This window comes from Aptenodytes patagonicus, chromosome W (genome assembly GCF_965638725.1).
Source record: "Aptenodytes patagonicus chromosome W, bAptPat1.pri.cur, whole genome shotgun sequence".
Classification (NCBI taxonomy): domain Eukaryota; kingdom Metazoa; phylum Chordata; class Aves; order Sphenisciformes; family Spheniscidae; genus Aptenodytes; species Aptenodytes patagonicus.
In genome coordinates, this window is record NC_134981.1 from 27,550,685 (window position 1) to 27,566,996 (window position 16,312).

Sequence of the window (16,312 nt, forward strand, 5' to 3'; positions counted from 1 at the left end):
CAAGACCATGATTCAATAAAATCCTACACTCAGACATAACCCTTAGGAAGAACAACAGGTAACTATTGTCTGAAACAGCCTAATGGCATTCTAGTCACCTGTTAAATGAACTACTCCACCAAACCATCATTCAAAAGATTTAAAAACTGGTTTTGCACAGATGATGTTGCTCTGCTCCCTCATCTCCCCCCACCCCTCTACTCACTTCACAGAGCACCCGGCCTCTGTGTCCTCCTCCCTCCCACCCCAGCTTTATCCCATCACAGCTCCAACAAACAAATACCTTCAATCTTATGGAAAAGTTTCAGTTTGGCTCCTCTGCAGCCAAGGAGTTGGAGGTTCATGTACAACCCAAACTAATCCTAACTTCTGATCTGTGTGGAACTCATCTATCAACTCTTTTCAATGCCAAAATGAGGGCAAAGCATATGACAACTTCTATACGCCTAAAGCTCCAATGAAGTATTCTGAGAGATCTATTTTAATACCCTAAACCTCTCTTTCCTTAGTTATATATTACAGCCTACTGCAGCAATCACTGGGTTGCAGTCTGAATAAACTCAACTACCCTACTTCTAAATGACAGCAACCTGACCACCTCACCAGTGGTCACACGAATGGTATCATATCAGTCCTCTCTGCAGCGCTGAGTCAGGAAGGGCTCCATTACATCACAGCATTTTCATTCACAAACTTCACAAAACTTCTTCATTTTGCAGCTCACAAACAAACCAACACCTTGTGGCAGACTGCATGAAAACAAACAGAAAGAAATGGGAGGAGGTCTTTTCTTATTCTGTAGAAGGGAGGGTAATTCCTTCTCTCTTGCATTATATCGCAGAGCACTGTAAAGTTTTTAAGATAACCTATTTAGAAAAACAAAACAAATCCCCAAATCCTTAGTTTTCCTCTCCTACAGGCACAAATGATTAGAAAAGTTATTTGTAAAGCTCAGGGCCACTTTTCATTTATCATTTTTGCTACTTCTCCCACAGATTTCAAATGATACTGTAAGACAGCAGCTTGCAATGTACAGTATCATAATGCTATTTTCAAGATTAGCACTCAGTTTTGCATGCAGCTAATGACTGAGTCATCTGGCAGTTGCCTAAGCAGCAGTGGAAGTGTATAGCACATACCTAAGTTTTAATTTACATCATTTATCACAATGACTTTTCTCCAAATATCTGAAACTCTTAAGGATACTGCAAATTATAAATTAATTAATATAATCATTGCAAGAGCACAGGAATGTAACTGATGCCAAAGTATTAATGTATGTAGATGAGAGACACATGACAAGCAGGTTGGAGCCTGGAGATTCATTTGGTTGTTGCCACAGTAAAAGCTGTTGTGAGCATGCTGCACAGAGCTTCTTCCAAGAAGTGACACAGTCCTTGCATTAAGAAAAAGCTTGAAAAAGACTGCACAGGAGATCAGCATCCTCTACCTATTCCTCCCACACTAATTCCCCTCTTTTGATTTTGCCTATACAACCAGTCTTTATATTCCTTGCCTGACAGACAGGTTAGTTCTGACTTAAAGATTACTATTATCACCACCCAACTTTGTGTGCTGACTTCAAAGCATCCAGGTAGTTCAATTTTTCCAAGCAAAAATCACCATTACATTTTAACCTGGGCACACAAAGGGTTTCCCAAGCATAAATCTTAGAAATGGCTCAATTGTCTTGGCTTAAGTTTAAAAAAACAAACAGAATCAGAGCTCAAATAAACAAAAGCAGACACTCCATGTGATGAATCTCAGGTTAAAATATTTGATTCTGAAAACCAGGTTCTACAAGAGATATAGCAGGCAACTCTTCATCAGTTATGCCCCAGCCCAGCGGAGACAAAGCTAGGACTGAGAATACAAAAGAATGGTCATGATGTTAAATCTGTAAAATAGAATTTGTTTCTACAATTAAATGTAAACTGTAAATTGGAATTGTTTTGCTTTAAAGTGATCCCAAAAGACAGTACTCTGGGCCATCTGTGATATCATGTGGGTGCACCAGACTTCTGGCATCAAACTTAACAGCATGAAGTGCTTGAGGTCTTGAAAAGGGGAAAGAGTCAACTTACCACCTTTTAAAATTTATTTATGAACCAAATATTCCCCAAAGCCTGTGTAGTGAATATATTTAGCAGAGAATGCAAGAATTAACTCACTTTCCTTTTTTGTTCTGTATTCCACCTCTAACAAGCAATTGCTCTTTAACAATGCATAATGTAAACAGAAGACACTGACTTCTTTCTTTTTTCTACCCTTCTTGAAGAGCTGGCTACAACAGAAGTGAAATAACAAAACATAACACAAAATTAAAAGTTAAGGCCTTTAGAGGGACCAATGATTGTTATATCCTGTCACAGCATTCATATTCATTCTTACGGCTTCCCCTTATCCTCACCTACCCAGTATCACAGAAGACTGAATAGCTACCCCCTAGCCATCAGCTTTCTAGTTTCCCCCAGCTATCATTTCATACTGCTCTTGGGTAGCAAGCAATAAGTGCAAAGCAGGTCTATGACCAGAAATACAGTGGGGCTGAGCTGTTGTTTGCTTCCTTAATTCATCAATTCACATTACACAGCAGTAAAACCAGCAGCAGTTGTGACTGAGGATTAATAATTCCGACATTCCTCCTTTTTTTCCACCCCCGGAAAAGAACCAACTATTCTTTAACCATTAACCTGTGAAAAAAAGACATGCACTCCTGCGTATTCTATAGCTCCATTTGTATGTAACTTGGGCCTTACATCATTCAGGTTATTATTTATTCTCCCTACCAATACTGTACCTTTGCTAAAGTTTGGTAGAGACTCAGCTTGAAGGCCTCAAACATCAGAGAACCAATGCAAGATCTGTAAATTTTTGGTATGAAGTCAATCAAGTAAATGATTTTACTAAATAAAGGAACTCATTTTGTAACTGGGAGATGCCAAATACCCTCTAGACATACTCTTCTTTTCCAGGATAGTGTATTTGTTTTCCCAAAAGACACGATGCTGAGTATTATTGTACCAATATTTAAGTTATTTTTACTTATGCTTCTACAAAAAACCTTGTTGTTGATGCCTTGCACTCCACTTTCAGAACAACCAAATAAAAGTCTTTAAATATTTTGGTAACTATCACAGATAATCTAGAAATCCTAAATTTAAACCATGGATTACAGGGGGGATATTTTATGTTGAGGACAGCATTTGCATGGAGTGAGAATATTTTATTAAAAATAATGACTGCAATTCTCATTGCAGAACTACTCAAGTCAAACTCACTGAACAGTTCTGGCTGGAGAAAAAAGTGAGGGGTAGAAAGGATCAATGGTGTGAAAAACCATCTCCCAGCAGTCATAAGGGGGATTTAAGTTTTCAGAAAGGAACCCAGATGGGTGGCCCCCAAGGTGTTTTGACTGAGATGCTCTCATTTTGCATAATCTCTTTTTCAAGAATTTAAAAAAGCCTGGCAGAAGGCAAGGCACACACAACTGGAAAATAAAAGCTGCTTAAAAAGATGCAGAAAGCAAATAGGCAGAAATCCAGCAATATTTGTACCATTCAATCCACATGCTTGTTCTTTTTCCATTGGGATTGCCCGTCTTCTTAAAGCATTTTGAAGGATATTCGCCCCATAGATAATATGGGGATGGGGTGTTCCCTCCTTTTGTGGATGCTTTTTAATGGGCTCAATGAAGTAATCCCCATGGGGCAGGTGGAAATATCCAGTCTGAAAATAAGCACAAAATAGTTAATCTCTACTGTCCAGTACTGGAAGTCAAAAATAAAATACTCTTTTCACATGACCATCCCAGAGCTTTTCTCATAAGCCAGTCATTACACTGCAGAAATACGAAAACAACAGGTTTTCAGCATTTATTTTGCTGCATACATCAAGGTTGCTTTGTACCTCGCAAAGGCGTAACAGTCCAAAGGGGAATAGAAAAATATCTTCTTCCTAATAACCTGAAATCCTGTATATTGAGGCAAAGGCTCCCATATTTGTACAAAGCCACTGAAAGGTCAAAAGTTAATTTGTCAAACATGATGCACTAGAAAGAGTTGCGTCTTGTTCTTCTGGTGTTTTGCATCCATTCCCCAGAGAACAAGCCCTGAATAGAAGCTGTTTCATAAGTGGAAAGCATAATTCTGCTCCTAGCTGCAATTCCACAGTCAGATTACACAACCCATCAGACGGGCTGGACTGTGTGGTCCACTCTCAGCTCAGACTACAAACCCCCCCGGCCCCTAGGCTTACAATGGAAGAAATAAGTAGCTTTTCATGAGTTATAGCAAGCTATCATGATCATACAATAGACCTGTGTAACAAAGGCTGTAAAATTTCTCATGCTATAACTTCTGTATCAACCTCTCAGCTTTGACTGAGCTACAAGACCTTTGATATCCATCTGGACTACACAGGATTAGTTTACACCTCCCTCTGCCACGATCTAAGAGATGTATGCAACTGGGCATGGCCTTGGTCCCTTGTGTCTCAGCATTTTTGCAGGAATTGCTAACATTGCAAAAACATTGTATAGCCCTTCCACTTTAACATATATGGAACAGTACTAAATCTAAAAGCAAAGGATCTACTGACATCCCAGCCCACACTGGGGATGTGACAGGAGATCAAGGTATCCCACTCTTATGGCTTTGTTTCCTCTTAACTTTCTCTCTTGCTGTGGTCAGTGCAGCCTTCTTAACTTGCTCTGGGGCAGAGAAAAAAGTGCAGCAACACTGTGTTCCTGCAGCTGCTGTATTCAAACTTACAAGGACAGACAAATTTAAAAACACTTTTGAAACACTCCAAGGTGTTTTAGATTGGATATTAGGAAAAATTTCTTCACCGAAAGGGTTGTCAGGCATTGGAACAGGCTGCCCAGGGAAGTGGTTGAGTCACCATCCCTGGAGGTATTTAAAAGACGTGTAGATGTGGTGCTTAGGGACATGGTTTAGTGGTGGACTTGGCAGTGCTAGGTTAACGGTTGGACTCGATGATCTTAAGGGTCTTTTCCAACCTAAATGATTCTATGATTCTATGATTCTAAGGTCTTACAGTTTCCCTGAACAGCTGGGAAAGCCAGTATGAGGGTAAGGACAAGAGGGAAATCATATGAATGGAGGAAAAGCAATTCTTAAAAAATAAGCAACCATGGGCACTATGTACTAGGAGCCCAAAGGAGTGAGATCTCCACACAATCTGCTTCAAAGTCCCCTCTACCAGATGTCTTCTGCCTCCACTCCGATTGCCACAGGCCTAATACATCCCATAACAAACTTGTACAAATAAACAACTGTGTCATTTCACAGAGTCTGTCCAACAGTTCTTAAGAGCAGAAACTCTTTCCTTCCAGTTTTCCAGTGCAAGTCAAAGTTTAAAGGCCAGAGGTTGGCCTTGGTTTGAAGCCTTGGTTACACCCCTGAAGTTTCACAGGTTTAGGACTCAAAGTCACATATGTGTGCTCATCTGGGACTACAGTTACTGCTTGTATGTTTTTGTTTCTTTTTTAAGAAAAAAGAAATCAAGTCTTCTGATTCTTAAACATGAAAATAAAAATGCTCAGGTTTCTTTTTAATTTATAAATCAAGGCTACTTTTGACACAGGAGTCTGAGTCGTACTACAAAAGCAATAAATCCCATGTTCAGAATGGATAAAGATGTCAGGCAAGCATGAATCTATATAGCAGGAATGCCTATACGGAGGCTAGAGCAGGAAATCAGTAGATGTGGTTTTCCTCCTGCTGCTCAAGGAATCAAAGCACCGGAACAAATCTTTGACCATTCCTTTTTCATTCCACAGGATTCGATCTTTCCTGAATATTCTGAAAGTCTGGGTTATTTGACCTTCTTTTCCTGTTGTGTTTTTTAATCCAGTTGGAACCAGGAAGAATTAGCCATCTTTACTGCAGACCCTGATTTTATAGGGCAGGCTGATTAGTCACTGGGCTATTGTGTCAAAGTTGCATCTGTAAGAAGGCCAGGCAATCATATAAAAAATGGTGTATATTAGTAGTGACCTCATTTCCCAGGCTCCCCCAGCAATGCTTGCATGTTAAAATTCAGCTCTCCATCCAAGCTTTATGGAGCAGGAGAATAAACAAAAATTTATTGTATTTCATATTGCACACGCGCACACACAGATGACAGTAAAGACTGTTAAATGAGCCAGCAAACACTGGCTACTACAGAACCTAGCTTCAGACATTCCCATTAATTTTTTTTTTATTATTGTTTTTTTTAACATTATCGTTTTTCAGTATGGAATATCTATTTTCTCAGCCTTACAGCTTTTTGCTATAACAATTCTATCCCAGGTCATCTCTCTTCCAATACAGCCATGACAGCCCCAACCGGCTGGCATTGTGGACATCGTTTGTTAAATTCAGCAGTACGACTATACTGTCCCATCCACCTGCAGTAGAAATCCTGCCAGTGTTCCTCTAGATCAGGGGTGAAACTAGGAGTTGTCCCTCTTGTCCTCTGCAATAACTGCTTGTCTGCTCTAGTTCTTATACTGTTCTTGTCACTGTCATTATAGCAGTTTCAGGGAGTATGTGTGGCTACCTGACTCACATCTACTACACGTGCTTCATCCTTTATGCGGATGGATAACTGAATATACACAGAAACACAGTTAGCAGCACCATCCTTCTTTGTGTTGTAATTACTACCTTCCTGTTTGTCTCCTCTTGAGGCAAGGTCCAAGAGATGCCTCCTGCACTTCATGAAGAAAAAGTGCAAATTTTTGATAACCATTAATTTCTGGAAGAGGCCATGTCTGCGTGTCAGATCTCCCCCAAAGAAAGCCACCTCAGAAGTAAATAACTTCTACATGATAACTTTAACATTTGTTCTTTAAAAGAGGTTGATAACAGCCAGAACTTGCATATTTGTTGGCTACAGATTGCTGAATCTTCGGAAGATAAAGGCTGCTCCCACACTTGACGTCCAGACTAAAATCACTGTTGAGCATGAAGAAGTCTGAGGGCCCATTTTACCAGAGACACGCCAGACTGCAGAGTGTCATCAACTCATAATTCAAGTTGCCACAACAGCTCCTGACACCTGGGACTATCAGAAAATCTCTACTTACTGAAAAGCAACTAAGCCTGTAAAGTAGCAAAACTAAGCTGGAGCTAGAACTGCTGCCAGCTCAGAATAAAACAAGAACCCCAAATATATTTTTAGGTCACGTACAATTCTTCATGGTTGGCTTGGCAATACCACTGGGCACACCCACACAGTCATCCATCCCACTCCTACCAGTTTGATGCCAGGGCCAGCAATAGATGCCCAGAGCCTGGAGAAGGATCACAGGTCAGCAGGAGAGTGCCTGAGGAGCAGCACAAAGGAACTCCAGCCAGTAAGACAGCTTCATCGGGGGCCCAACTTAAATGCCTCTATGCAAACACACGTAGCATGGGGAATAAACAAGAGGCGTTAGAGACGTGTGCACGCCTGAAGGGCTATGACACTGGCATCACGGAGCCGTGGTGGGATGGCTCCTATGATTGGAGTGTTGGGATGGAAGTATACAGGCTCTTTAGGAAGGACAGGCAGGGGAGACGAGGAGGGGGTGTCGCCCTCTATGTCAATGACCAGCTGGAGTGCATGGAGCTCTGCCTGGGGATGGATGAGGAGATGACTGAGAGCTTGTGGGTCAGGATTAAAGGGAAGGCAGGGACAGGTGACGTTACGGTGGGGGTCTGCTACAGGCCACCTGACCAGGAAGACCGAGCGGATGAGGCCCTCTATAGACAGATAGGAGCAGCCTCACGCTCACAAGCCCTGGTCCTCATGGGGGGCTTCAACCACCCCGACATCTGTTGGAGGGACAACACGGCAGGGCATAAGCAACCCGAGAGGTTCCTGGAATGCGTCGATGATAGCTTCCTTCTCCAAGTGGTAGAGGAGCCAACGAGGAGAGGTGCTATGCTGGACCTTGTTCTCACCAACAAGGAGGGGCTGGTGGGGAATGTGAAGCTCAAGGGCAGCCTGGGCTGCAGTGACCACAAAATGGTGGAGTTCAAGATCCTTAGGGCACCGAGGAGGGCGCACAGCAAGCTCACTACCCTGGACTTCAGGAGAGCAGACTTTGGCCTCTTCAGGGATCTGCTTGGTAGAGTGCCATGGGACAAAGCCCTGGAGGGAAGAGGGGCCCAAGAAAGCTGGGTAATATTCAAGGATCACCTCCTCCAAGCTCAGGAGCGATGCATCCCAACAAAGAGGAAGTCAGGCAAAAACGCCAGGAGGCCTGCGTGGATGAACAAGGAGCTCCTGGAGAAACTCAAACACAAAAAGGAAGCCTACAGAGGGTGGAAGCAAGGACAGGTAGCCTGGGAGGAATACAGAGACATTGTCCGAGCAGCCAGGGATCAGGTTAGGAAAGCTAAAGCCCTGATAGAATTAAACCTGGCCAGGGACGTCAAGGGCAACAAGAAAAGATACTATAGGTACGTCGGGGATAAAAGGAACATGAGGGAAAATGTGGGCCCTCTCCAGAACGAAACGGGAGACCTGGTTACCCAGGACACGGAGAAGGCGGAGGTACTCAATGACTTTTTTGCCTCGGTCTTCACCGGCAAGTGCTCGAGCCTCACCGCCCAAGCCGCAGAAGGCAAAGGCAGGGACTGGGAGAATGAAGAGCCACCCACTGTGGGAGAAGATCAGGTTCGAGACCATCTAAGGCACCTGGAGGTGCACAAGTCCATGGGACCCGATGAGATCCATCCGCGGGTCCTGAGGGAACTGGCGGATGAAGTTGCTAAGCCACTATCCATCATATTTGAGAAGTCGTGGCAGTCCGGTGAAGTTCCCACTGACTGGAAAAGGGGAAACGTAACCCCCATTTTTAAAAGGGGAAAAAAGGAAGACCCGGGGAACTACAGGCCAGTCAGTCTCACCTCTGTGCCTGGGAAGATCATGGAACAGATCCTCCTGGAAGCTATGCTAAGGCACGTGGAGGACAGGGAGGTGATTCGAGACAGCCAGCATGGCTTCACCAAGGGCAAGTCCTGCCTGACTAACCTAGTGGCCTTCTATGATGGCGTGACTACATCAGCGGACACGGGAAGGGCTACAGATGTCGTCTATCTGGACCTCTGCAAGGCCTTTGACACGGTCCCCCACAACATCCTTCTCTCTAAACTGGAGAGGTATGGATTTGATGGGTGGACTGTCCGGTGGGTGAGGAATTGGTTAGATGGTCGCATCCAGAGGGTAGTGGTCAACGGCTCAATGTCCAGATGGAGGTTGGTGACGAGTGGCGTCCCGCAGGGGTCCGTATTGGGACCGGTACTGTTTAATATCTTCATCAATGACATAGACAGTGGGATCGAGCGCACCCTCAGCAAGTTTGCAGACGACACCAAGCTGAGTGGTGCGGTCGACACGCCAGAGGGACGGGATGCCATCCAGAGGGACCTGGACAAGCTCGAGAAGTGGGCCTGCGTGAACCTCATGAGGTTTAACAAGGCCAAGTGCAAGGTCCTGCACCTGGGTCGGGGCAACCCCTGGTATCAATACAGGCTGGGGGATGAAGGGACTGAGAGCAGCCCTGCCGAGAAGGACTTGGGGGTACTGGTGGATGAAAAGCTGGACATGAGCCAGCAATGTGCGCTCGCAGCCCAGAAGGCCAACCGTATCCTGGGCTGCATCAAAAGAAGCGTGGCCAGCAGGTCGAGGGAGGTGATTCTGCCCCTCTACTCTGCTCTGGTGAGACCCCACCTGGAGTACTGCGTCCAGCTCTGGAGCCCTCAGCATAAGGAAGACACGGACCTGTTGGAGCGGGTCCAGAAGAGGGCCACGAAAATGATCAGGGGGATGGAACACCTCTCCTATGAAGAAAGGCTGAGAGAGTTGGGGTTGTTCAGCCTGGGGAAGAGAAGGCTTTGGGGAGACCTTATTGCAGCCTATCAGTACTTAAAGGGGGCTTATAGAAAAGATGGCGGCAGACTTTTTAGCAGGGCCTGTTGCGACAGGACAAGGGGGAATGGCTTTAAACTAAAGGGGGGTAGATTTAGACGAGATATAAGGAAGAAATTTTTTACGCTGAGGGTGGTGAAGCACTGGAACAGGTTGCCCAGAGAGGTGGTGGATGCCCCATCCCTGGAAACATTCAAGGCCAGGTTGGACTGGGCTCTGAGCACCCTGATCTAGTTGAAGATGTCCCTGCCCATGGCAGGGGGGTTGGACTAGATGACCTTTAGAGGTCCCTTCCAACCCAAACTATTCTATGATTCTATGATTGTGTGATTTCAGGCATTAGTTCAACGGTGCGTCCCTAGAAACAACTGATGGGATGTCATGGAAATACATAAACCAGCTTTGTCAACAAAGAGAGGGGTGTAACTGTCAGCCCACTGACCGAGCATTTCTGAACCACAGCCACAGCTTGTTGTGGTTTCTCTGGTTTTAGCTCCGACCTCAAAATGACCAATGAAAAACCCTTTTAACCTGTATTGGGTTCACGTGGCAAGGTTTTGGTAGCAGGGGGGCTGCAGGGGTGGCTTCTATGAGAAGATGCCAGAAGCTTCCCCCATGTCCAACAGACCCAGTGCCAGCCAGCTCCAAGATGGACCCGCTGCTGGCCAAGGCTGAGCCAATCAGCGATGGTGGTAGCGCCTCTGTGATGACATATTTAAGAAGGGGAAAAAACTGCTGTGCAACAGCAGCCGGGAGAGAGGAGTGAGAATATGTGAGAGAAACAACTCTGCAGACACCAAGGTGAGTGAAGGAGGAGGGGGAGGAGGTGCTCCAGGTGCCGGAGCAGAGATTCCCCTGCAGCCAATGGTGAAGACCATGGTGAGGCAGGTCGTCCCCCTGCAGCCCATGGAGGTCCATGGTGGAGCAGATATCCATCTGCAGCCCGTGGAGGACCCCATGCCAGAGGAGGTGGATGCACCCTGAAGGAGGCTGTGACCCCATGGAGAGCCCGCGCTGGAGCAGGCTCCTGGCAGGACCTGTGACCCTGTGGAGAGGAGCCCATGCTGGAGCAGTTCATGAAGAACTGCAGCCTGTGGGAAGGACCCACATTGGAGAAGTTTGTGGAGGACTGTCTCCCGTGGGAGGGACCCCACGCTGGAGCAGGGGAAGAGAGTGAGGAGGAAGGAGCGGCAGAGACAATGAGTGATGAACTGACTGCAACCCCCATTCCCCGTCCCCCTGTGCCGCTCGGGGGGAGGAGGTAGAGAAATTGGGAGTGAAGTTGAGCCCGGGAAGAATGGAGGGGTGGGGGGAAGGTGTTTTAAGATTTGTTTTTATTTCTCATTACCCTACTCTGATTTGACTGGTAATAAATTAAATTAATTTCCCCAAGTTGAGTCTGTTTTGCCCGTGACGATAATTGCTGAGTGATCTCCCTGTCCTTATTTCGACCCACAAGCCTTTCGTTATATTTTCTCTCCCTTGTCCAGCTGAGGAGGGGGAGTGATAGAGCGGCTTGGTGGGCACCTGGCGGCCAGCCAAGGTCAAATCCACCATAGGGTAAAACCAGCATCTTGTCTTCTTATTTTTGTTTCACTTAGCTTCTAAAAACTCGCCATGTTTTCAGAGTCCGTTGCTGCCTTATCGTCAGAAATATCGCCGTCTGCTTTCAGTGAGTTACACACTGTTTTCACTACAGATGTTATTTTTTTGATGTTATTGTCAATGTACTCAGTAATATAGCTTTGCACTGTAAGTTGTTGTTTTTTTCACTCCCTTTTTCTCCTGATATACACCCACTAATTCCAGCCCCTCTTGTCTGGAATAACATTGCAATTTGCAAAACCTAGCCAAGGCTAAAGCTGCTCTTTTCCCTTCCCACAGGACTCTGCTTCAGCTTCCCACATGGAACTGATTGAAAAAATTCTGCCAGAAAATATATTTTGACAAAAACCCCAAACTTTTGACTGAAAGAAATATGTGAAATATGCAGATTTCTACTGAAAATCAAAAAAGTTGGTTGAAAAACTTTGAGTCAGAAGTGTCCCAGGATCACCACGTCCTGCTGGTGAGCGACACACAGTGTGCAAGATGCAACATATCCAGGGAGCCACATGTGTCAAAATAATGAGACACTTGAACTAAAAATCCCATTAAGTAATGTAGCAGCACTTCTAAATACAGTCTGGGAAACATTTTTGGCCAAAATATGTCAGAATTTGGGGGGGAAGGGGGAGATTTGAAGGAGGGGAGAACAACAATTAAAAAAAAAGAAAAATTCTGTGGTAGATTTTTAGTTTTTCCCCTGTAGGCATTGAGAGAAGCGCCCCCCCCCCCCCCCCCCCCATTTTCTGGCCATTTCTATTACCATTTTATATGGTAGCTTTTCAAAAAGAAGTTTAAATGCGGGAAACTTGGCTGCACTCTTTTTTTTGTGGTAAAAACTAAACTTTGCAATCTGTATTTTGTGTATAAATAAGCATAAATAAGGCTGGCTTTTTTCTTATGAGGCTTTCATAACGACGCTCCTTTGTGTATCCTGAGGCCATGTAAATGCGCTCAGGAACTGCAGTTTGTGGCATCATCAAATGTAGATGATGCTACAAACTGCTAAAAAAAAGCATATATTGTATGTATACACAGCTTGAAATCTGATGGACTTTAAAGGAAAAATGCTTGCTATTATATTTGTAAGTCAGAAAAGAACAGATATAAAGAGCAAAGTTGAAGAAGTACTTAATCAGCAAAGGGAATTTTGCCAGTTCTGAGTGTGAAGATTGGTGGTGTTTTCTTCCAGTTGGTCTCATCATTTCATTTCTCGGTGTATAGCCTGTGCAGGATGAAAGTGCAAGTGCAAAGTGCGAGTTCAGTAAGTACTGGAAGTCTCTGGAAGCTGTTTGAAAGCACATCTGCATGCCAGACACGGACTTTTACAATTGCTTCATCCCAAGCAGCACTGACGGGCACGGTGCGTTTCCCACTCTGATTTCCTTATTTGGCTTTACCGATAAATTTACACAGGTATCTCTGTAACACATTTCTCTATAAGACAGAGCAGGAAATTGAATTCATAAAAAATATTATTTCCCTGAGTAGATTAGCATTTGAAATATGAAATATTAGTCTTTTTTTACAGTAATGGACAATTTTTGAGAGAACCACTTTTCTCAGGGTTAAAACCATGATAATTTTATTCACTAGTGCTAATGTATAGGGTCTTTATACTTCCAACTGATAGATCATGTAATTGATGGAATTTTTTAATGTATGGCTTAGAGTATAACTCGTGTGTGCTCTTCTGTATGATTCTGGACAGGAATGAAAATCACAGTTTCTACCTGACAGCCAATCAGTCAAAAATAAAATAGTTTCAGGATTAACAAAGCAAGGATAAAGGATCTTGCTTTAGAAGATATACAAATGCCTATTTGGGTTAGGCAAAGCATTTCTTGCTATAGAAATCCTTTATGGAAGAAAAACAATTTAAGAAGCATTCTGATGGAACTGCACTGTAATTGTTCATTGTGGTGGTGTGCTCCCCCCCCACCCTGTGTAAGCAATAACCACCAGTGGGGGTCGTTGTGGCTGCATCCAGCTTATGCTGGACTTTGGGGATGGATGGCAACATAGTAGCCAAGGGCTGTCTGGAGCAGTCACCCAAACGTTTTGCTGGTATGCAAATATAAGTCAATCATCTTACTCTATAAATAGTGGACAGCCCAGGGCCCGTTGAGCTCTCCTGCACAGCAGCAGGCTGCACATCAGGATCTCCCCTTGAGTAGGGATGCCTCTCAAGATTACTCCTCGAGGTTGAGAGATTCCTTGCTGCAACAGATCCTCGGTAAGTGACTAATAGCATGCTAAACTTTGAAATCTTAGCTAAGTGATATAAAGGATTGATTGTGCATATATAATCCTTTAGACGTAAACCATTGACCAAGTCTGGGACTAGGATTGGATCCAGCTGCACCTAGACTCCTCTCTGAGATGCTTTGGCATCTTCACTGTTAGGCAAGAAATGGCATACGAGTGACTTCCATACTTACCTTCCAGTTACTTCTGGGAATAACCGTGAGAAGAACATTTCTCCTGGATGGAATCGGTTCCTGTTCTTGTTGTAGTGCAAAAGTGGAACTAGCAGATGTTTTTAGACATTCAAAAATTACATGGTACTAGAATTAGGGGAAAGCTTTGAGGCAGGTTCCGGAACTGATCTTTTACATGAGCTAAACATCGTGTCTTCTCATCTCTGGTAAGCTTAGGCACACAGTGCAGCCGTTTGCAGATAATAAAAGTGGAGCATGTCATAATGTTTTACAGATTTTTAGAGGATATGGAGTAATGCACATTTTTGGTATCACTCTTCAGTTACTTTTGCACCCCAGCCTTTTCTTTCTTTGCAGATTTTTTTATGTACTGTGAGTGGTGCTGGGCTTTAGTCTGTAGACCAACAGAAAACAGTAGAAAGTTTCACACAACAGTCATGACTTATAACTTAGTTTTTTCAATGGCAATTCCCAAGTGCTGAATGTATGTTCAGTCTCATGGCGAATGTCAGGTCTGTTCCATAAATTAAATCTAGATGCAGGATTCATGTTACAATGAGTTTAGAGGCAATAACGGCTCAAGGTATCCTTGCGCCTCCTTACTCCCTCCTCAGACTGCACTGTGGAGAGACTCATGGCCATGATTTGATGGCAGGAACAAGTAGGTGGGGATGGGAAAAAGGCAAGGATACCTTGTTCCCAAATGCTTTGTTGAGTTAAACCAAGAGTTTGATGCAGAACACTGGCCTACTGACTTGCAGCCTTGAATTCATTATATTGACACGTTTCAACCCTGCAAAATAAGCAACAGGAGTGAAGGAAGCATCCTCTTGCCCCAAGAACCACTTTTTAGGCTGAGATTATGTGGTGGGTTGACCTTGGCTGGCCGCTGGCCACCAGGTGCCCACCAAGCCGCTCTATCACTCCCCCTCCTCAGCTGGACAAGGGAGAGAAAATATAACGAAAGGCTTGTGGGTCGAGATAAGGACAGGGAGATCACTCAGCAATTATCGTCACGGGCAAAACAGACTCAACTTGGGGAAATTAATTTAATTTATTACCAGTCAAATCAGAGTAGGGTAATGAGAAATAAAAACAAATCTTAAAACACCTTCCCCCCACCCCTCCATTCTTCCCGGGCTCAACTTCACTCCCAAATTCTCTACCTCCTCCCCCCGAGCAGCACAGGGGGACAGGGAATGGGGGTTGCAGTCAGTTCATCACTCATTGTCTCTGCCGCTCCTTCCTCCTCACACTCTTCCCCTGCTCCAGCGTGGGGTCCCTCCCACGGGAGACAGTCCTCCACAAACTTCTCCAATGTGGGTCCTTCCCACAGGCTGCAGTTCTTCATGAACTGCTCCAGCATGGGCTCCTCTCCACAGGGTCACAGGTCCTGCCAGGAGCCTGCTCCAGCGCGGGCTCTCCATGGGGTCACAGCCTCCTTCAGGGTGCATCCACCTCCTCTGGCATGGGGTCCTCCACGGGCTGCAGATGGATATCTGCTCCACCATGGACCTCCATGGGCTGCAGGGGGACGACCTGCCTCACCATGGTCTTCACCATGGGCTGCAGGGGAATCTCTGCTCTGGAGCACCTCCTCCCCCTCCTCCTTCACTCACCTTGGTGTCTGCAGGGTTGTTTCTCTCACATATTCTCACTCCTCTCTCCCGGCTGCTGTTGCACAGCAGTTTTTTCCCCTTCTTAAATATGTCATCACAGAGGCGCTACCACCATCGCTGATTGGCTCAGCCTTGGCCAGCAGCAGGACCATCTTGGAGCCGGCTGGCATTGGCTCTATTGGACATGGGGGAAGCTTCTGGCATCTTCTCACAGAAGTGACCCCTGCACCCCCCCCACTACCAAAACCTTTTCACACAAACCCAATACATACCCTTAAGTACTTTGCTCCAGCTGCTTATTACAACTGTAATGCATGGTGTCGTGGATCCTGATTTAGAATGCTGCCAACTACGCCAATTTGTCATGGATCCTGATTTAGAATCCTGCCGACTATGCCAATTTATCACGGAGGAGTGGAATGCACCTCACTCAAAAGAGAGAAACAGCAATATGTTTTATTGAGGTAAAATAATAATTTGACAGAGTTCAATAAATTCGATGGAATTTAACAAAATTTTACAGTGGTTTACTAAGATTCAATAAGTTTGATGGCAAAGTTCACCTTATTAATTACTGCGTGGAAGAAACATACAAAGGAAAATTGAGTTAGTGAAACTTACAAAGTTTAACAAGCTATTAGTCACTTACCAAGGATCTGTTGTGGCAAGGATTCTCTCAATGTCAACGTTGAGGAGTAAGGGATCTCTCCGCCTTGGGCA

The 16,312-nt window shown here is 44.7% G+C and overlaps 1 protein-coding gene across 1 annotated transcript in view; it reads right to left on the reverse strand.

Annotated features, from left to right (window-relative positions):
• The window catches only part of LOC143172213 (A disintegrin and metalloproteinase with thrombospondin motifs 12-like), a 97,203-nt gene extending 82,588 nt beyond the window's left edge, over window positions 1–14,615 (reverse strand). The window contains 3 exon segments of the mRNA XM_076361454.1: window positions 3,558–3,729; window positions 13,974–14,099; window positions 14,577–14,615. Of these exon segments, the coding sequence (XP_076217569.1) occupies window positions 3,558–3,729; window positions 13,974–14,099; window positions 14,577–14,615 (337 nt within the window).
• Between the last annotated feature and the right edge of the window lie 1,697 nt (window positions 14,616–16,312).